Source organism: Manacus candei, unplaced genomic scaffold (assembly GCF_025592945.1).
Source record: "Manacus candei isolate 608988 ecotype Guabito, Panama unplaced genomic scaffold, ASM2559294v1 h1tg000070l, whole genome shotgun sequence".
Lineage (NCBI taxonomy): Eukaryota > Metazoa > Chordata > Aves > Passeriformes > Pipridae > Manacus > Manacus candei.
Window position 1 is genome coordinate 2079582 of NW_026138118.1, and position 20803 is coordinate 2100384.

The window sequence follows — 20803 nt, forward strand, 5'->3', positions numbered from 1 at the left end:
GCCACCTCCAGGGATGGGTTTTTGGCCCTGGCCCAGCTCAGCCCCTATGCCTGACCCAGCCCCACTTGGCCTGGCCCAGGCCCAGCTCAGCTGCCTTCTCCCAGCCCTGGCCTGGCCCAGCTCAGCTGCCTTCTCCCAGCCCTGGCCTGGCCCAGCTCAGCTGCCTTCTCCCAGCCCTGGCCTGGCCCAGCTCAGCTGCCTTCTCCCAGCCCTGGCCTGGCCCAGCTCAGCTGCCTTCTCCCAGCCCTGGCCTGGCCCAGCTCAGCTGCCTTCTCCCAGCCCCGGCCTGGCCCTGCTCAGCCCCTTCTCCCAGCTCAGTTCAACCCTTTCTCATAGCCCTGGCTTAGTTCAGTTCTTCCTCCCAGTCCAGCCCAGCTCAGCCCCTTCCCTTGACCCAACTCCACTTGGCCTGGCCCTGGCCCTGCTCAGCCCCTTCTCCCAGCCCAGCTCAGCCCCTTGCCTTGGCCCTGTCTCGGCCCAGCCCTTTCCCCCGGCCCTGGCCTAGCCCTGTTCCCAGTCCCAGCCCAGTTAACATCAGCTCCATTCCAGCCCCACTTCCGGGTTCTCCCGCCCCCGCGCTCGAAATCTCGCGAGACCTCCCCCGCGCGTCGCGTCACGCGGGGCCGGGCGGTTGCATCACCGCAGGCCCCCTCCCACGTGACGTTCGGCTCCGTCCCGCCCCTCCGCCCTGATTGACGGCACTCCAAACTAATCAGAAGCTGTTGCGGCATGAGTGACGCGGCGCGCAACCAATGGGTGGCGGTCGAGGGCGGGGCGGGCCCGCGGGGCGGGGCGGCGGGGCCGCGCCTGTCAGCAGGGCGGCGGGATGGCGGCGCTGTACGCCTGCACCAAGTGCCACCAGCGCTTCCCCTTCGAGGCGCTCAGCCAGGGACAGCAGCTCTGCAAGGTCCGGGACTGGGGATGGGAGCGGGCGGAGGGTCGGGAGGCTGAGGGGGAGGGCGCTGAGGGGGCTGGGAGGGACGCGGGGGAGGCGGTGTGGGGACTGAGGGGCTGTGAGGGGACTTGGGGGGGCAGTCTGAGTGAGGGAGCTTGGGGGGTTATTAATGAGGGGGCTGATGGGGGAGTCTGGCGAGGGCAGTTTGTCAGGGAATCGTGGAGGGTGGTCTTTGGGGGGCTGTTTGTGAGGGAGCTGAGGGTGGGGGGTTGTGAGGGAACTGAGGGAGCTTGGGGGGGACAGTTGATGAGTAGGCTGATGGGGGGCGGTCTGTGAGGGGGCTGGGGAGGGCAGCTTGTCAGGGAATTGGAGGGGGTGGTCTATGAGGGAATTGGGGAGGTAGTTTGTGAGGGAGCTGCTGGGAGAGGCTGTCTGTGAGGTAGTTGTGGGGGGGCTGAGGGGTTTTTACCCCTTGGATAGCTCTTTGTGAGGGAGGGCAGGCAGGGGGTGTTTTTGAGGGGTCGGGGGGCTCTTAGAGGGACTGAGGGTAATTGGGGGGCTGTTTGTGAGGAGGCACTGGGGGTATCTATGGAGACTGGGGAGTTGTGAGGCTGTTTGGGGTCTGTGGGGTGGGCGGGGGGGAGTGTAGGTGAGGCCCTGGGAACATTTGGGAGGTTTGGAGGGGCTGGAGCACAGGGGTAGAGCCTGGGGGCTGTCAGGGGGGTATCTGGGGAGCCGCTGAGAGGAGCTGTTTGTCAGGGGGACCTGAGGGCACTGAAGGCAGTTTGGGGGTGCTGGGGGTGTTTGGAGGGTGTTGGAGTGGGAGTCATGGGGATATTGGGGGGACATGGAGGGCTGTTCCTGAGGGAGGGCCTGGGGGCACCTGAAGGGCTGTTTGTGAGGAGGGCTCTTAGCAAGGAGAGAGGTGTGGAGGGTTTGGGGGGTCCTGAGAGGTTTGGGAGCATCTGGGGACACAAATGGGAGATCTGATGGTACCTTGAAAGAAGGAGGTGGGTTTGGGGGCACAGTCTAGGTGGGGAAGAATGAAATCAGGGATGAGATGGGGCAGGAACTGGAGTAATGTGGGACCTCTGGGGCAAAGCAGGTGAGTGTGGGGAGCCTGAGAGAGCTATGATGGGAGGAGAGCAGGGCTGGAGGCACCGGGAGCTGCTGGAGGGCAGAGCTGTGAGTAAGTGAGGCAGGATTGTGTGTTCCTGCCCTGGGAGCCCAGGCCACCCCGTGCCCCTGCTCCGGCACAAACAAACCCCGGTCATGGATCTCAGTTCACTCCTGGCTCACCTGTGACACATCCCTGCCACCCTTCCTTGTCCATCATGACTAAAGGCAGGAAGTGTTTGGGAGTGGAGGGCAGCAGGAGCTGTGGGATGTGGGGAATGGGAGCGTGGGAGCAGCACTGCAGCTCACTGAACACCTGTGTCCTTGCAGGAGTGCCGGATTGCTCACCCCATTGTTAAATGCACTTACTGCAGGACTGAATTCCAGCAGGAAAGGTAAATGCCTGCTGAGCTGGGCAGATCCATGTTTCCTGTGGAGCAGACACACCTGGGTGACTGTAGTGCTTCCACACCTCTGCTGACTGAGCCGTAATTGCTGCCATGGGATACCTGGGGGACCTTTGCCCGCCTTCAAAGGTCTGCTGGGCGAGTCCCAGTGTCTGCAGTGCCCTTGGGTCACACCTTTTGCTTGGGTTTTATTTCTGGTCAGCGCTCAGATGCATCTTCCAGTGAAGGCTCTGGGTGCTTCTGCCCACGAGTTTTCCTCTTACCTGATTTCTGGTACCCAGAACTTCCTTCCTGTCGTGTTTCCTTCAGCTGGGCTTTTGCCTTTTTGCATTTTGACAAGTCAGAGGGAGGACTGAGGTAAACCCAGAGCCAAGTGGGGTGTTCCTTCCTGTGTTTGCTTGACAAATACACTTCTGTCCTCACCTGCCTTACCCTCATCCTCCAGGATGGTGCTGAATCACTCCTGCTCCCAATTAGTCAGTGATCAAATCCTGTGTTCATAAGGACAAAAAAACCTGGTATCATCTGGGGATGCCTTAATTAAAAGACACCTCTTAGTGATGCCACTTTTTGGCAACTTTTGCTCAGCCAGATGGGGTTAGGAAGAGCACTTTGATATGTGTGTCCCAGAGATGGAGCAGAGGGGAGGCTGGGATCACACCCAGGGATCCTAGGATTCCCAACCACAGAGGTTTCATTTTCTGTCAGGAAGTGTCAATGGAATGACCTGCCCTTTGTTTTTTTTAACAGCAAAACCAACACGATATGCAAGAAGTGTGCTCAGAACGTGAAGCTCTACGGCACAGTAAGTGATTCACGAGCCTCTCTTCCTTTCATCTCTCTTATCTTTATCCTGCTGAAATCCCAGAGCAGTTTATGGACTGGCTCTGCTGTAAGAGCATGACTGATCAATACCACAGGTCACTCAAGCGTGAAGCTTTGACTTTTTCTCTTCTTTTAGCGCCGAAAAAGAGCAGCTTTGCATCATTTAAGGCCAGGAAATGATCTGTTCGATACCCAGCAGAAACAGCAGTGTGCTTACAGACTGAGATTGCTGCAGGAAGCAGTGATAAATCTTTATTTCCTGCCTGTCTGAAGTCTGAAATAGAGATTTGGATTGGTTCTGTTTGGGTGTTAGACGTTTTTCTAAAGATTTCACAGCACTTGGGTGCCATGGATAGATACACCCAGCTGGAGGCCAGGGGTCCAAATGGAGTTATGTCTCTTGGATCAGCGTCATAGGAGGAAAGAAAAATTAGAAATCATGGGGAGGAGGGGAAGGAGCAACATATTAATCAGTTGTTCTTGTTTCTTGAAGCCAAAGCCCTGCCAGTACTGCAACATCATAGCAGCATTTATTGGCAACAAGTGCCAGCGTTGCACCAACTCGGAGAAGAAGTATGGCCCCCCTCACTCGTGTGAGCAGTGCAAGCAGCAGTGTGCCTTCGACAGGAAGGACGACAGGAAGAAGGTCAGTATTGCTGGAAAAGGAGGCTAGAAAGGGGAAAGGGCTCATCACAGTGATCCTCTGCCCATCTCCTTCACGGCTTCTCCAGCATTCCTGATCAGACAAGGGGGAATGGCTTCACCTTGACGGAGGGCAGGGTTAGATGGGATTTTGGGGAGGAATTGTTGGCTGTGAGGGTGGGGAGGCCCTGGCACAGGTTGCCCAGAGAAGCTGTGGCTGCCCCTGGATCCCTGGAAGTGTCCAAGGCCAGGTTGGACAGGGCTTGGAGCAACCTGGGCTAGTGGAAGGTGTCCCTGCCCATGGCAGGGGGTGGGACTGGATGACCTTTAAGGTCCCTTCCACCCCAAACCATTCCATGGTTCCAAAAGGGGTTGTCCCTTGGTTATGGAGTGTTTCTGGGGAGTTGAGCTTTGCTGTGCTTTAGAGCTGTTTAATTTTTAAGCCCCTTCTGCTCCTCTGCCAGACCTGCTGAGAAAGATCTCTTAGATTTGTCCCAAGGGGTGGCAGAGGAGCAGAGGCCTCTGAGTGAGAAGGGAGGTGCTGCTCGGGGAGAGGGATGGGGAATGATATTTAGAAGGAGCTGGGACTGTTGTACCTCCACCAGGAACCCCATTCCATGGCTTCTGCACAGCCTTGGCTTAAACACCCCAAGTGCTCTGTAGGAGGTGTGTATTCCCAATGTTTGTATTCCCAAGGCCTGCTTCCTGCAGACTGTAAACATCTCATTTAGGAGGCTGCTCTGATAATCCCTGTCCTGCTGAGCCTCCTCTTGCTGGTTTGGTGTCCATCCAGGGGATCCTCTTTGAGTCCCTGCTTGTTCATATGTGATCTTAAGCCTGAAGGTGCTTTTTGCCTTTCCTCTATTTACTTTATGAGCAGGAAAAAGAAGCCCAAACTCCTTTCTCCCTCCCTTTCCAGGTGGATGGGAAGCTGCTGTGCTGGTTGTGCACGTTGTCCTACAAACGGGTCCTGCAGAAGACCAAAGAGCAGTGCAAACACCTGAGCAGCTCTTCCCGGGCCAGCCTGCAGGAGAAGGAGCAGTTCAGCAGGCTCAGCAGTGGCAGCCACTACAACAGGTAACCTTGGGGAAGGCTTTGGGCACTGTCTAAGTGCAGGAGGACCTGGCTAAGCCAGGCTTTGCTTGTTTTTAAACCCCGCTGTGCTGCAGACTTGTGCTTCCGAGTGATCTGACTTGCTGAACTTGTACACAGTGGAAGTTGCATTTGTAGAATGTAATGATTAAAATGCAGATTTTTCAGCAGGAGTTCTTCACCCACGTGCTGCTCTGCCTGACTCATTGTTTTCTGATTATTTTTAGTCTCCAGCGACTCTTCAAGCAATGAATTTTTTATCGCTCTTTCTTGCACCGGGAAATATTGTTTTAATGGGATCAAAGTGGGTGGGAATATTTATCTGCCTCTCTCTGTCTTAGACTGAAAGTCATTCAGGTTCTGACATACAATTTCCTCCTTTCTTTTCTAGCCAGAAAACCTTATCCACCTCTTCCATTCAGAACGAAATCCCAAAGAAGAAAGCCAAGTTTGACGCCATATCTGCCAATGGTGACAGGTGAGCTTGTTACATGGGGAAATTGTGGGTGGGTGGGTTTGTTTGCTGAGTTTATCTGAGACAGAGTTGTGTGTGAACAGCAGGAAGCTCTTATGCCAGAGCAGGGATCTCGGGCTTTGGGCCCTCGAGGGGCTGCACTAGAACCTGGCAGGCCAGTGTTGCCTGGCATTTAGACACAGGTTTGAAGAGGAAAAGAGTACTGAGCACCTGCAGGGTTTGTGCTCCTGCAGGGAGACCCTCGGAAGACAGGAGAGGATCCAGACCCACCTCCCATGTCCCCTCCTGCCTTTGGGGGAGGGACGAGCAACCAAACAGCTTTGCTTGAAAGGTTGTGGACTCCTCATCCCTGCAAGTGTCCAAGGCCAGGCTGGATGGGGCTTGGAGCAACCTGGGCTAGTGGAAGGTGTCCCTGCCCATGGCAGGGGGGTGGAATGAAGTGAGCTTTAAGGTCCCTTCCAACCCAAACCATTCCATGATTCTGTGAGAGCATCCAACCCCATTCTGCTGCCACACTCAGTGCTGGGTCACGTTGTCACCAGCTGCCTGTGCAGCAGGATGGGGGGTCACTAGCAGAAACAGGAGATTAAGGTGGATTTGTGTTTTTGTGGTCTTGTACATGCATATTTTCATTCCTGCCTTTCCTCTCTGATTCTCAGCGTTCCTTCCTCTCCCGAGATGCTTTGCCCCCTTATCCAGAGGGCCCCGTCCACGTTGGCGCAGTGGGCTGCTTCCCAGCAGGCTCTCGGGGCCCACCATTGTCCTGTTGCTCAAGGCACTGACATCCTGAAGTGAGATCACCTGTTGTTTTCTCCCCTCCCTCCCTGGGAACTGCCTCACACACGGGAACTCTCCCTCTCCATGGATCTCTTTCTAAACAGCAGGGATTTGGGAGCATGGACCAGAGCGTAGTTAGTGCCAAAGGGTCTGGTAAAGCCCCTGGTAATTCATCACCACCTGCCTTGAATGTCTCTGAGATCACAGAGCAAATCTCTCCTATAGATGCTGTTGACACCTAGTCAGTGTTGATGTCTGAAATGCTCCCATGGGAAATGCCTCATCCCTGGAAGTGTCCAAGGCCAGGTGGGATGGGGCTTGGAGCAACCTGCACTAGTGGAAGGTGTCCCTGCCCATGGCAGGGGGGTGGAACGAGATCTTCTTTAAGTCCCTTCCAACCCAAACCATTCCATGATTCTATAAAATAGACCTCCAGTGACTTTGCAGGGCAGTGGCTCCCACAGAGTGGTCCACAAGACCATTTACCACCTGAGCAGTGTTGTAACTAAAAAGTTGAAAAAATGTAAGGATTAAATATAGCTTGGGAGCCGTGGCTGAGCACAGAGGGGTCAGAATTCATCTCCCTTCAGCGCTGCTGGAGCCAAAGGAGAGGCTGGACACAGGTTGCTGGTAGAACTGGGGCAGCCCTTCAGTCCTGCTGCAGCTTTCCCTCTAGAGAGGCTGTAGGACAGCACCAAGTGTTTTTATCTCCCCATTAAATCCTGGGCTGAGATCTCATGACTCCCTGTAACAGCCCTGCTGGCTTAAAAACACTCAAACCCTGAAATGTCCTGTGCTCTGGGGTTGCTCAAGCCATTCTTTTAGAAAACAGGAGCATGGATTGGAGCAATCAAGTGCCTCCTTCCTGCTCTAGTGTCAGATATTGTCAGTCTGGCTCCTGCCAAGGCTGTGGGCCTTGCTACAGGCTTTTTTTTTTTTTTTTTGATGAATCCCAGTAACAAACTGAGTGTAAATTTAGCAACTAAAGAGCTCCAGCAACGTGCTGCAGAAAAGGCAAGAGCTGCAGCTGCCTTAAATAGACACATGTGTCTTGAGTGGAATAATAATGGGGGTTCATTGAATGGGGTTTGGGAGTTCCTGAGGTTGTTTTTTTTTTTTTTTGTGAGGATGAACCCCTAAAACCCTCCCCATTTACAGTATTTTCTGTAAGATTGTCCTCCCCAGAGTCAGCCTGGAGTTTGGGGCAGAGCCTGGGCGTGGGGTCTGCAGCAGCACAGTCAGGAGTGGGGTGGCACAACCAGCACCTCCTCACTGCTGAGAGCAGCCCCACCTTCCTGTGCAGTGTCTCCTGGCTCCAGCCAAACCTCTGGTGCAGCCTCACCTGGGCAAAATTTGGGCATGTTTGAGCTCAGTTGACTCTGGCAGCACCTCCAACAAGGTCCAGCTTATCTGAAATCGTTGCTCCTTTTTGGATACTTTTTGGATACTATAGGAATTCCTTTACTGGGTCTTACAGAATTCTCTCTGCATGTGTTTGCTTACATATTTTGGGTGGCTCTTGCTCCCAGTGGCTGTGACTGTGGGGACAGGGCGATTCCCAACAGTCCTTTAAAGGGTGGTGTTGAATGGTTTGTCCTGGGGGAGCTCTGGGAGGAGCAAATAGCTCTGGCCCTGCTGCAGGGGCGGTGGTTTTCCCTCACAGTGCTCTCAGCACATCTTGCAGCAGACTTGGCCTTACTAATCCTGCCCCTCAGTCCTGCTCTGGCTTCACCTCCAGCCTCTGGAGCTCTTCTGGTCCTCATTTGGGCAGTTTTGATGTCCCCATCCTCTCTTGTTTTTATACTGCAGGCTCTGCAGGGGGAACAGGCTGTGGCCCCTTCTTCTCTCACTGCAAACAAGGTGCTAAATTGGGCTTTTAACACCAGGCAGCGACAGCTGGGGGAGGGCAGCGGTGCCTGAGGGTGCTCAGCAGCAAAGTTGCCTTGTTAAAGGGTCCTCATTTTGTATAGAAAAGGTTTCATTTGCATAGAAGAGTCCTGGCTTTAAAAAGATTAAGACTGTGGGACTTGGGCTGAACTGCACCAGCTTTTGGGGTGGTGGGGGGAGTGGGGGTCCAGATGCTGGTCCTTTGGCCTGGATGGAGTTTTGCATGTGAGAGATGTTTTTCTTGGAATCCCAGAATGGTTTGGGTTGGAAGGAACATTAAAGCCCATCTCATTCCACCCCCCTGCCATGGGCAGGGACCTCTTCCACTAGCCCAGGTTGCTCCAACCTGGCCTTGGACACTTCTAGGGATGGGGAGAATTTCTTCCCAATATCCCACCTAACCCTGCCCTCTGGCACTGGGAAGCCATTCCCTGTGTCCTGTCCTTCCATCCCTTGTCCCCAGTCCCTCCAGCTCTCCAGCAGCCCCTTTAGGCTCCAAGGCCTCCCTGGAGCCTTCTCTTCTCCAGCTCTCCCAGCCTGGCTCCAGGGCAGAGGGGCTCCAGCCCTTGGAGCATCTCTGTGGCCTCTGAACTCTCTCCAGCAGCTCCAGGTTCTCCTGGTGTTGGGGCCCAGGGCTGGCTGCTGTATTCTAGGTGGTTTTTGTCTGAGGTGAAACCTGGATGCTGGTTCCATGCCTGATCTGTGCCTCTTCACGCCAGCCTGACTTGAATAGCAAAATCCTTAAGCTTGGCATTTGCTTTGCCTAATTTCAGCCATTTAACAGGTGTGGAGTTTAAAGCAGTCAATTTGGTTTCTGTTCCAGTCAATAGAGAGGCAGGTGCCTTTGGAACAGCTCCATTTTTGTCCTCTGTCTGCACTGAAAACAACGGGAGCTCATCAATTCCCCTTTAATTAGCAACGTGCATTTTCGGCTGTTTGAACAGGGGGAGCACATGCCCCCCGACCTATCCCAAGGGGCAGGGATGCTGAGTTTATTTGTATAGAGGATATGGCTCTTTTTTTTTTTTTTTTTTTTTTTGCTTGGTTGTTTTAGTTCTTGATCTGGTTTTTTAAAGGAATGAAGCAACTTGCATTTGGCAGTTTTCCTTCCAGTTTTGGAGTCTCAGGCTGCTCCCTTAAAGACAGAGGAACCTTTCATTTGGCAACCTTCAAAAAATATAAAAGAAGAGTGAATCAAAAAAAAAAAAGCTGCTTTTTTAATTAGCACCTTGACATATTTGAGGGGGCATTTTGCAGCAACTGGACAGGAAAATACCTGCCTGATATTTATTTATACTTTATCTTCCCCCCCCCCTCCAGCAGGGGATCCCTGATAACTCCAAGCCCTCGTTCCCAGCTGGTGGGTGCTCTGTGGAAGGTTGGTGTCCCTCCTGTCCCTTCTCCCCACTGGGTGGCAGGGCTGGCTCTCACCTTCCCTGCTCCACGATGTGCTGGGCAGCAGGAGCTGCCAAGCAGGGAATTTTTCCTGCTGGAGCTGCTCAGGGAAATGGGAGCATCTCCCAGCACTCTTTATCCCCCCAGGGCACGGCAGGAGGGAAGCGTGCCTGGGCAAAGGAGTGGTATGTCAAGGGATTGTTTTTAGCCAGAGGGAATGGTGAGGAAGCCTTTTTTTCTCCGTGGAGGCTGGGGTTTTTTTGATTTCTCTCTCTCCTCCCCAGCATATTTGCACTGAGTGGGAAATTAAAGCTGCTGTTGGTAACGTGCTTGCACACAGGAAGGTGATGGAGCTCCCACCATCACCCTGCACAGCCTGCACTTGGGAAAACTACTCGGGAACAGTTTTAAAATGGATCCAGCGTGCCCAGAGTGCTGTCACATCTCGGTGTGGGCTCTGCTGTCAGCACGTTTTAGCCATGCCAGGCTCCTCCACCACGGGCTGTCTCCTGCAGCCCCTCAGTCCCGAGTTTTCCTTTGCCAGGCTTTCTTTCCCAGCGCCTCAGGGCCATCCTCTGACTCTCAGATCTGGGAAGCTGCCTCTGCTTAGTTCCCCTCTGTAGATCCCCAGCACAGTGGGGGAAGGAGCCTTTCTCCTGCCACATCCTGGCTAACGAGTCCAGTCAAAGCAGGCTGTGCTTTTAATTAGGAAATGGATCGTTTCCAGGCGCTAGAGGAGACCCCGTGTGAGGTGAGCAGTGGGTACTCTCTGCCTTGGTGGGGAACTGAAAGCTCAGAGGTGGAAACATCCTTGAGAGAGGCAGAATTTTGGGTTCACACCGTGCCTTCCACACGTGCCTGCCACACCCTGCTGCAGCTCCCAGCTTTAGAGCTCAGTGATGACCTACTCTGGAGGCTTTAAAAAAAAAAAAGAGTCAGGCTCCAGGTGACCCTGGTGATTTATCTTTATTTATCTGATAACAACCAGACCTGAAGTCCATCTTCTAGGTTAGGCTTTGTTGTCTTATTGCTGCTCAGTTTTTATACAGCAATTTCAGGTGTGTGTGGCTGGGAGTGCACTGCCCTCTTAGCACCAGGAGATAAAAACAAGCCTTAGGGGTGGAACAGAAGGCAGGGAAAAATCAGGTGAGCTCCCTGGGCCTCTGGCTGCAGCTTGTGGTATCTTATGATCCAGAATATTCCTGCAGCACAGGACTGTGTGTGGCTGCCCCGGGTCACTGGTGTCTCGTAGGGAGGTTTGTGATTTACCAGTCCAGATAAGTTCCCAGCTGGTTGCTTATGATTAGAGACCTGGTGGTGTACAGGTGATGTGCTCAGCTATTTCTCTGTCTTCCCAGAGAGTTTTTCCTGCTCTGAGATAATGAAGCTTCTCCCTAAATTGCTTTACCGTGGCAGAACCAAAATACAAAGTCCAGCATGTTTTTTACCCCTTTTTCCTGCTGAGGACAGTGCTGACTTCAATTTAGCTGTTCCCTTTGCTCTGTTTGTTGAACTTGGGCGTTATTTGTTTCTCTTTCATGTCCCCTCCCTGCCAGAATGTTTGTTTACATTCAGTGGGAAGTTCTGCCGTGCATCCGAGGACTGCCTGCGAGCAAAGGAGTTCCAGAGGGATCATAAAAGTTTCAGTATTTCTCTGATTGCTGTCTTCAGCTCTTTGGTTTGAAAAAAGGATCCTGAAGGATCCTGAAACGATTCCCATCTGAATGCATCCGTGGGAGTTTCCCCTGACTCAGTGGAAATGAGAGTTGTGCTGAGAGCCTCTCCCTGTTCTTTTTGCTGCAGCTTTTCTCCAGACCTGGCCCTGGACTCCCCTGGCACCGACCACTTTGTCATCATTGCCCAGCTGAAGGAGGAAGTGGCTACTTTAAAAAAGATGCTGCACCAGAAGGATCAGATGATTCTGGAGAAGGAGAAAAAGGTACAGCCCTTGGCTTGCTTCCCCCCCAGCAGGCTGGAATGTTCTCACAGATCACACTCCAAAGCACAGCCTGGCTTTTTATCTTGGAGTGAGCAAGAGCATGTCTGGCTGTTTGCAGGCTGTCTCCTGTCCAAAGCCAAGAGGCTCTCTGGACCCACCCAGGAGATCTCATTTCATAAAGGGTCACTTCCTGACCACTCTCTTGGAGACCTCTGTGTGTGGGCAAGACTGGGAGTGAACATGCTGCTCCTTGCAGTCCCTGTGCTGCTCAGGGCCACGGTTCTGGCGTGGTTGCACTCCCCAGGCATGTCTCTGACCTCAGCCAGTCTCACACACCTTCTGCAGAGGTGTTTTCCATGGCAAGGAGGGGGGGAGGGAATTCATTGCCTCTTCCAGCTGCCTTGCTCCTTCCTGGTTTCTCCCCAGATCACGGAGCTGAAAGCCGACCTGCAGTACCAGGAATCACAGATGAGGGCAAAGATGAACCAGATGGAGAAGACACACAAGGAGGTCATGGAGCAGTTACAGGTGACACACTCTTGGGTCAATTTGCTGGGCTGTGCTTTATCTGGGAGTGACTGAGGACACTCCTGATCACAACACCCCGTGAGCTCCTGCACACACGGCTCTGTTAATCCTTCTCATCCCTATCCTACAGCCTCTGCACTGCATTCCAACCTCCATTCACACTTACTGTGTTGTGAAGTGCTGTGTTGTGTCCCTCATGGACTAGACTGAAACCATCAGACTCATTTTACCTATTGCCAAAATCAGGTTTGAACTTGTTTTTCCAGCCTGCAGGACCTTTGTGAGCTCCCTGCACCTCTAAATCGCCTCCTTGTGATTGGTGTGACCAGTAAGGAGGGAGAACAAAGGAACAATTGGCAGTTCCTTTAGCCCTGTATCTCTCTAGTCCAAATAAAGAAGTCCCTGAGCTGGAGGGAACAGGGAGAGCAGGATTTTTGCCAGGGCCCTGGAGACACAGCGATTATCAGCATGAATAGCCCGAGCCATGGAAGGGATCAGGTCAAAGGGGGAGAAATCAGACAGAGAAATGAACTTTGCACCCTTTAATTACTCTGGGTATATAAAGATCTAAAGCCCCAGCGATGAGAGGTGGGAGGGGATGAGACAAAAGGCTTCTGTTGCCTCTGAGGAAAGAGCCCCTCCTCCATCCAATATTCCCGGGGAAGTATCCCAGTGCAGGGCAGGTTTTGGAGCCTCCAGCTGCTGTCAGAGTGCTGGTGCCTGTGATATCCCCTTGACCATGCTCATCCTTCTGCCTGGCTGAAGGCTGGAACATCTGTGTGTGGTGTGGAGAGGGCTGGCTGTGCTTCCTGCTCCCTGTGAGGGAGGAGAAGGAAGCATCAGCTCCAGGAGCAGTTGTGTCCCAGCCACCTGCCTCTCCTGGGGATTTCCATGCTGGGCTCAGCTCTGGCTGGGACTGCCCTGATCTCTGGTGTCCAAGTGTTTTCTGCTGGTATTGGCTGGGGCTCTGGAAGTTTCACTGATTCCAGAATAAAAGCTCAAATCCTCTCAGAGTGTACTCTAGGTGCCTTGAATTGTTCATATGGATCCTTTTTTGACCAGGCTCTCTCAGGTTTTAATATTTTATCTTTGTCCTTTCGGGGGGAAGCTGGGATGGGAGAGCCCCTTCTAGGTGGTCAGAGGTGAGCTCAACATCTGCCTCCTTTTCCACCTCTGTGCAGGATGCCAGCAGCTCCTGCCCAGGCAATTCTGGGAACCCAAGAGCTTCTGCTGATCCATACCCTTAAACACCCCTTTTCCCTGTTCCCAGGCCAAGAACAGAGAACTCCTGAAGCAAGCGGCTGCCCTGTCGAAAGGCAAAAAGCCGGAGAAGTCGGGAGCAATAACCTCCCCTTAAAGCCAACCCCCCAGTCTGGGAGCTTTCCCCAGCATTAGCCAAGGAGTCTGGGAGACCTGCTGGATCCCTGGAAGCCAAAACCTCCGTGTTGTCACTGTCCCACTGCCGTGGACTCCATGGGAATTCCTGATGTGTGTTGCCTTCCGACAGCATGCTCGAGCGTGGCCGGTTTCCATCCGCAGGGAGAGGTCCCAGGCCTTCCTAAATCCCCCCTGAAGTACTGTTTTCTGGGAGAAATCTTTCCCTAGCCAGTTGCTACCACTGCCAGCCCTTTCCATGAGCAAACAGGAACCTGCTGCATTAGGGGCTCCTTGCTGGTTCCCAGCCTGCTGCTGCCAGGGAATTGCTGTGGCCAGTTGTTCCGCAGATAAAGCGGGAGCTGGGCGTGGTGGGACCTGGATTCTTTTTTCCCCTTGAACTGTTCCCTCTTCAAAAGGGAGCCGAGAACTCACCAGCCCAACAGATGTTCCTGGGAGGTTGTGCCACTGCTGACAAACGGTTGATCCAGTTTTTTTGAAGATGCTTCCAAAATGGGGGCTGTGTATTTATCTTGGAAGATTTTTTTTTTTTGTGTGTGTGTGTTTTGTTTTGGATTTTTTTTTTCTTCTTCTTTTCTCTGTCAACTCGACAGACCAAACTGCCTGGTTTTGTGTTTCCTTGTTTTTCTGATGAGAGCTTTTGGGTTGGGAGCCAGAGTGGAACGATACAGCCCCAAACCCATCCCAAATTCCCCCACCAGCACCCTGGTTACGTGGTGACCTTTGGGGCTTCAATGACTTCTGCAGCTTGGTGTGATCCCTCTTCTCCCCCCTTTCCCTGCCTCTTCCAGATGCAGGGGCCAGCTTGGCTCCAGGAAAGCACTTACTCAGGCAGCCACCTGAGCCAGGGAGTGGTTTTTTTTTGGGGGGGGGGGACTCTCCAGGGATTTTTCTCACTGCTGATTCCAAACCAGCAGGATCAAAGGGCTATGAGAGTTCCCTGTACCAGGGATGTGCTGCCCCGAAACAGCACAGCCACCACTGACCCTTCCAGCTGGGCTGGGGCCCCCCAGGCGCCTCTTTTGGTGGAAAAAAGGCACTTGGAGGGGAAGCTCCAGGCTGGCAGGAGCTCCTTGGCATCCCAAAATCCGGGCAGGGGGTGGAGAAACATCTCAGGGCTTGGAGACCCCCGAGCAGGGAGTGAAGGCAGGTAAGAGAACTCATCCTGTTGCTGCAGGGCGGCCGCTCCGTCAGGGCTTTGATGAAGCTTTTAAACAGAGCTTGTGATTATTATTTTTTTTTCACCCTCTTGTGGGTTGGTTTTTTTTTTATTTGTTACTAAAGTTGATTTTACTCAAAAGGCACTTTTTTGGGATGATGTTGGCTTCTGGCACGGAAGGAGCACGTTTTCATTGGACACTGCCATGTAGTTTTTTTCTTCTTTTTGGTTTTTTTCTTTTTTTTATGTTTTTTTCTAAGAGACCTCTGACGTGAAAACAAGCAAAACCAGAACTTGTCACACTTCCCCGAGAGTGTGACAGCAGGAAAAAAAAACTCACCCAATTTTATACTTTTTAGAAAAAAACGAGGTGCACTGGGGGGAGTTTTTGTTTGGGGGTTTTTTTAAGGGGGAGGGAGGGGGGGGCTTCGCTTTTTTTTTTTCCCCTGCTTCCCCTCAGACACGGAAATTTTAAAAAAACAAAAGAAAAACAAAAAAAAAAACAACAAAGAGGGAGAGAGGGCCCTGTAAATACCGTTCCCTGGGGGTTTTTAATCGTGAGGAATCGCTCTCCCGCCGTGGTGTAGCTGATTTGTAGCACCCAAACATCGTTTCTTTGTATGTTTGTAATAACCCGGGTTTTCGAGGGACGCTTGGATTTGTACAAACTGACACCTGTAAAAGTGGTTTAAAAAAAGAACAAAACAACAAACAAACAAACAAAAAAAACCAAACACCAAACCCCTTCATCTGCGGCTTGGAATTTCTGTTTGCTTTAAAAAAAAAAAAAGAAAGGAAAAACAAAACAACCAAAGCACCTTTTCCCCTGCCTGCAGCTGATTTATCTGGGAAGGAGTCGGCATTTTCCCATTGTTTGCTTTGCTCCTACTTTTCTTTCTATCTTTAAATCCTCCCATCAAGCCTGTTGCTAGGAGCCCTGTTACTTGGTTACATCCAGCTTCCCAGGACCCATCCAGCTGTATCCAAGATTTATTCCCTGTTTTCTTCCCCAGAACACACAAAGACAGAGCGGGGAAACAATAGCAGGAAAAACAAAATGTGAGGATAAGGGAGTTGTTTCTTTTTGAGACATGAGGTGAGTGAACCCCCTGTGTGTCTCTAAAGTCTTTCCCTCAACCATAAATCTGGGGGGAAAATGTGGGGGGTTTGGTGCTGGTTGTTTTTTTTTAAAAGCTTCCAGTTTTCCAGCAGAAATTTGGGAGGGCAAAAACCTCCCCAGAGATTTCCATCGGGAAATGCCCCCCAGGTCCTGGTGGGAGTGTAGTTGAGAATTTTCATGGAATCATGGAATATCCTGAGTTGGAAGGGACCCACAAGGCTCATTTTGTGCTTTCTTTGTGCTGTGGGTGCAGGATCCTGGGAAGAGGAGCAGCACTCCAGGCCAAGGAGCTGCCATGGCCTTGGATGTCTGTTCCCAGGGTGGGAAAAGGCAAACCCTAGTTCTGTTGGAAAAACCCCCCAGCAGCTTTTCCAGCTCAAAATGCAGTTTCTGTATGGTTTTTTTTCAAAGCCTGGAGTTGCACACGAAAAACATTCCCCTTTTCTGGGAATCATTAATTGTGACAAACACCCAAATGGAGAGTTAAACGCAGTGAAGAAAAACAGTTTCTATGAAATCTTCCTCATCATGTTGTTCTTCCAGTCTCTGTGTTATTCCTTCAAGTTTCTTTGGCATCTCAGGCCAGAGGTTGATGGTGTGCACTGGGCAGGGTTCTTCTCATCCCAGGTTTCTTAGAATCATGGAATGATTTGGGTTGGAAGGGACCTTAAAGGCCATCCAGTTCCACCCCCTGCCCTGGGCAGGGACACCTTCCACTAGACCAGGTTGCTCATATTCCAGACTGATCTCAGCCATGTGCTAGTGATGAAATCAAAGTCAAAATTGAGAATTCCAGTTTTTGGTCGGTGTTTTTGCCCATTCCATGAGCTGAGGTTTGGCTGCCCCTCACCTGTTTCCAGCAGAAATCCCTCCTGAAGATCCAGAAGCTCCAAGAAGCTGCCCTGGGGAGCTGGAGGTGCCTGGGTTTTCAGGGCACGACAAAACCCTCTTGCAAAGCATTTCCTGAGCTCTGCCAACCAGGAGGATTAGATTTTGTTTTTTTTAAGTAATTACTTGAATAAATATTTCCTTTCCAAACTTGCAGGGCCCAGGGCAAGGATCTGAAACTTTAGTATGGAAATGAATGTAAACTCTTCTGCAGCTTGACAGAAGAGTTGAACCCACAGCAGGATTGAACCTGCAGCAGAATTAAACCAATTTAACCAGCTGGTAATTACCCACAAACACTCTCCCTTCCACTCCTCCCTAATTCCTGGGAGTGCTGGCTCAGCACGACCTGGAGGCAACAGGCTTCAAAATTGTCTTTCAAAAAGCCAACACTGAGGATTTTCAAATCTTATAAAGTTTTTAGTGACTTGTGTTTGGTGGCTGAGGCAGGAGAGGAGAGCACAAGGCCTGTTCCAGAGGTGAGGGAAGTGAGGAATTGGGATTTTAGGGATGGGAAGTGTTCAGTGTCGCTCCCAATCTGGGTAAAGGGGTCCAGCTGACACAGCCAGTGAGATCTACTCCTTTGTCATGCTTTGCCCTCTTTCCATGAAATTGCCATGAAGAATACTCAGCTGCCCTTTGTCTTCTTCCAAGAAAACCTTCAGAGTTGGCCCAGGAGTCCAAAGGTGTTTTGGCTGTGACCCCCCTCACCTATATCCAGCTCCCAGAGCACATGGGGATAACATCTCCCTCCTGCTGCTATTCCCAGAGCAACAGGGATCACTCACCAGTACAGACCAGTACAAACCACTGTTTCTAATGTGTTTATGCTGCCAAAGCCACATCCCTCTGCCTTCCCTGCCTTGGGAATCGCTAACCCTCCACAGCTCCAAACGGGGCAGCTGTGGAGGAAATAAGAGGGAACAGCCTCAAGCTGTGCCAGGGGAAGTTTAGGTTGGATATTAGGGAAAATTTCTCCAAGGAGAGGGTTGTCCATCCCTGGCACAGCTGCCCAGGGCAGGGGTGGAGTCCCCATCCCTGGAGGGCTTTGAAAGCCATGTGGATGTGGCACTTGGGGACATGGGACAGTGGTGGCCTTGGCAGTGCTGGGGGACAGTTGGCCTCGATGATCTTAAAGATCTTTTCCAACCTGAACTATTTCATTATTCCAGTTCCCTTCTCCACCCCACGAGTGCTCTGGGCTTCCTTCTTCCAGCCCACCAAGCCCCAGTGAGTCTGGGGGATCTGGGCTGCCCAAAACTGCTGGCTGGTGACAAAAGGCAGGCGTTGTCCCCAGCCAACCTTGCTCTGGGGTGACACACCTTGAGCAATCTGCCTTCCCTTCCTGTTTAGCTCTCCTGGAGCACCAGGCTTGTCCAGTCAGCAGGATGATGACCAGGGCTCTGTCAAACCCCAGATAATTACCTGCTCTTGTGTGTGTTTCCCAGGATTGCTGTTTCTGGAAACAGGGGCTTGGGTTTGTTCTCGAGGAAGTTTTGCCTCTCCCTGGCCACCCTTTTTCCATTAATATTGTAATGAGCCTGGCTGGGAATCAACCAGCGTGGAAAACCCTCCTGCAGTTGTATTTCCTGGAGGAATGAGCTCAAAGTGGGACAAAAAGGGGAAGAGATGTCAAGTGCTCTGAGTGAGGCTGGTGGGAAAAGGACTTGAGCTGGACTTGGTGTGTCCAGAGAAGGGAATGGAGCTGGGGAAGGGGCTGGAGCAGCAGGAGTAGCTGAGGGAGCTGGGGGGGCTCATCCTGGAGAAAGGGAGGCTCAGGGGGGACCTTCTGGCTCTGCAACCCCCTGACAGGAGGGGGGAGCCGGGGGGGGGTCGGGCTCTGCTCCCAGGGAACAAGGGACAGGAGGAGAGGGAATGGCCTCCAGCTGTGCCAGGGGAGGTTCAGGTTGGATATTGGGAAAATTTCTCCATGGAAAGGGTTGTCCAGCCCTGGCACAGCTGCCCAGGGCACTGTTGGAGTCCCCACCCCTGGAGGGGTTTAAAAGCCATGTGGATGTGGCACTTGGGGCCGTGGGTTAGTGCCCACCCAGCCACGCTCTGCCCCTCCTGCCCCTGCTCAGCACACAGGGATAAATATCCTCCTGGCACAGCCCTCTGTGTCTTCTGATGGGATATTTTTGTATTAAATACTTGGCAGCATCTCCAGCTGGATCAGGGCCTGACACACTCCCCAGCCCTGGGGTGCCCAGGTCCATCTCAGCCTGTCCCCCTCATAGCCAGAGCTTTTTAGGGGGCAAAAAGGGGGGAACAGAGGCAGCCCCCCTGCCCTGCTTTGCTTACACTGTGTTACCTTCAGTGCTGCAGAGGAAGAGATGGATTTTCCACTCCAGGCTGACTGTTCAGCCAGAGCAAACACAGAGCTGCAGCCTCAGGGGGAATCACAGAATCATCCTGGAATGGTTTGGGTTGGAAGGGACCCTAAAGCTCATCCTGTCCCACCCCTTGCCATGGGCAGGGACACCTTCCACTAGCCCAGGTTGCTCCAAGCCCCATCCAACCTGGCCTTGGACACTTCCAGGGATGGGGCAGCCACAGCTTCTCTGTGTCCAGGGCCAAAGGAGTTGCTGCTGGAGCTGGACCGAGGGACAGAGGCTGAATCAGCCCCTCCAGCCCCAGGGCAGTGCAGGGCTGGGTCCCCCGAGAGCAGCTGCAGTGAAACCCCCAAACTGTGCCTCTGAAGTGACACAGGTGGCAGAAGAGAAGCAGAAACCTCGGGGTGGCCAGAGCCACACAGACCCCACACCCTCGGTGCAAAACACCCTAAAAAAACAGCCTCGTGTTTGCGAAACACCCTAAAAATAGCCCTGGGAAGGGGACAAGGACAAGGAGCAGTGACCAGGGACATCTGAAACTGGGATGTGCTCCCTCCCTGCGGGGGCTGCTGTGGCTGTGCTGGCCGTGGGGCTCTGACATGTTCCCTTTGTTGGCAGGAGCTCAGGACAGAGCTGGAGGAGGCTGTTGCCAGGCAAACCCGGAGTTGTTTGTGCAGCAATTCCCATTTGCTGGACTTTGCCATGTGGGGCTGTCAGGCAGTGCCAGAGCGGTACCAGTGCTGTGTCTGGGGCTGCCCGTGCTTGTGGGGGTGGGTTTTTTTCCCCTTTCTTTCATTTTTTTTTCTTTCTTTATTGTTCTTTTTTTTTTTTTTCTTTTCACCTTTTTTTTTTCAAAGCCACGTTGCAGCAACCTGGGCTAGTGGGAGGTGTCCCTGCCCATGGCACGGGGGTGGGAGGACACGAGCTTTAAGATCCCTTCCAACCCAAACCATTCTGGGATTCTACAGCTCTTTCATTGAGCTTGGTGTTTATCCAAAGGGACGGGAGCTGGGCTGGGACCTTGTAGAGACTGGGAGGGGAAAACTGCTCAATTCTTGGGGCTCCTCTGCTTGAGGTTAATCAAAGTGTTCCATGGCAGGGAGCACTGGAGTGGCTGGAGGAGGAACATGGTTCTGTGTGCAGAGGGGGGATTTTTGGGGTTGTCCTGTGCAGAGCAAGGAGTTGAACTTCATGACCCTAGTGGGTCCCTTCCAATTCAGGGTATTCTGTGATTCTGTGACAGGGCAGCTCGGTGATTTTGGACATAGAACCTGCCTGGGAAGGTGTGCAGGGTCCTCATGTGCCATTTCACAGAATCCCAAAGCCCATCTCATTCCACCTCCATGGGCAGGGACAATTTCCTCTAGCCCAGGTAGCTCCAAGCCCTGTCCAGCCTGGCCTTGGACACTTCCAGGGATCCAGGAGCAGCCACAGCTTCTCTGGGCAACCTGTGCCAGGGCCTCCCCACCCTCACAGGGAACAATTCCTTCCCAATATCCCATCTAACTCTGCCCTCTGGCAGTGGGAAGCCATTCCCTGTGTCCTGTCCCTCCATGCCTTGTCCCCAGTCCCTCTCCAGCTCTTCTGGAGCCCCTTTAGGCCCTGCAAGGGGCTCTCAGGTCTCCCTGAGGCCTTCTCTTTTCCAGGTGAACCCCCCCAGCTCTCCCAGCCTGGCTCCAGAGCAGAGGGGCTCCAGCCCTGGAGCATCTCCATGGCCTCCTCTGGAATTGTTCCAGCAGCTCCAGGTCAATCTGATGCTGGTCCACGGGGCCGGAGGCAGCTCTGCCGATGAGAGCTCGGCTCTCACTGGGGGGAGCAGAGGGGGTTTCCACCAGTTTTCTTTCCCCTTTGCCCGCAGGAGACAATTCCAGCACTCCCAAGTGTCCCGAGGGCGAGGGGAGCTCCCGCTGGCGGCTGCGGGTTGACCTGA

The 20803-nt window shown here is 52.8% G+C and overlaps 1 protein-coding gene across 3 annotated transcripts; it reads left to right on the forward strand.

Annotated features, from left to right (window-relative positions):
- Positions 1-767: 767 nt before the first annotated feature.
- On the forward strand, positions 768-15087 carry FAM76A (family with sequence similarity 76 member A). Of its 3 annotated transcripts, none has more exons than XM_051807214.1 (10): positions 768-907; positions 2342-2406; positions 3169-3223; positions 3737-3889; positions 4805-4962; positions 5369-5455; positions 6112-6243; positions 11315-11450; positions 11877-11978; positions 12109-13234. In XM_051807214.1, exons 1-10 carry the CDS (start codon positions 827-829, stop codon positions 12181-12183), a joined length of 1044 nt encoding a protein of 347 aa, XP_051663174.1. In that variant the 5' UTR covers positions 768-826; the 3' UTR covers positions 12184-13234. The 3 variants fall into 3 exon arrangements, with proteins under 3 accessions (XP_051663174.1, XP_051663173.1, XP_051663175.1); XM_051807213.1 differs by lacking the exon at positions 12109-13234 and adding an exon at positions 13249-15087 and having other exon boundaries at positions 769-907; XM_051807215.1 differs by lacking the exons at positions 6112-6243; positions 12109-13234 and adding an exon at positions 13249-15087 and having other exon boundaries at positions 769-907.
- Positions 15088-20803: the final 5716 nt, after the last annotated feature.

Coding starts and splice junctions, on each gene's coding strand:
- FAM76A (XM_051807213.1), top strand. CDS start 827: ATGGCGGCGCTGTACGCCTGCACCAAGTGCCACCAGCGCTTCCCCTTC. Junction 908..2,341: donor AGGGACAGCAGCTCTGCAAG/GTCCGGGACTGG, acceptor GTGTCCTTGCAG/GAGTGCCGGATTGCTCACCC. Junction 3,224..3,736: donor ACGTGAAGCTCTACGGCACA/GTAAGTGATTCA, acceptor TGTTTCTTGAAG/CCAAAGCCCTGCCAGTACTG.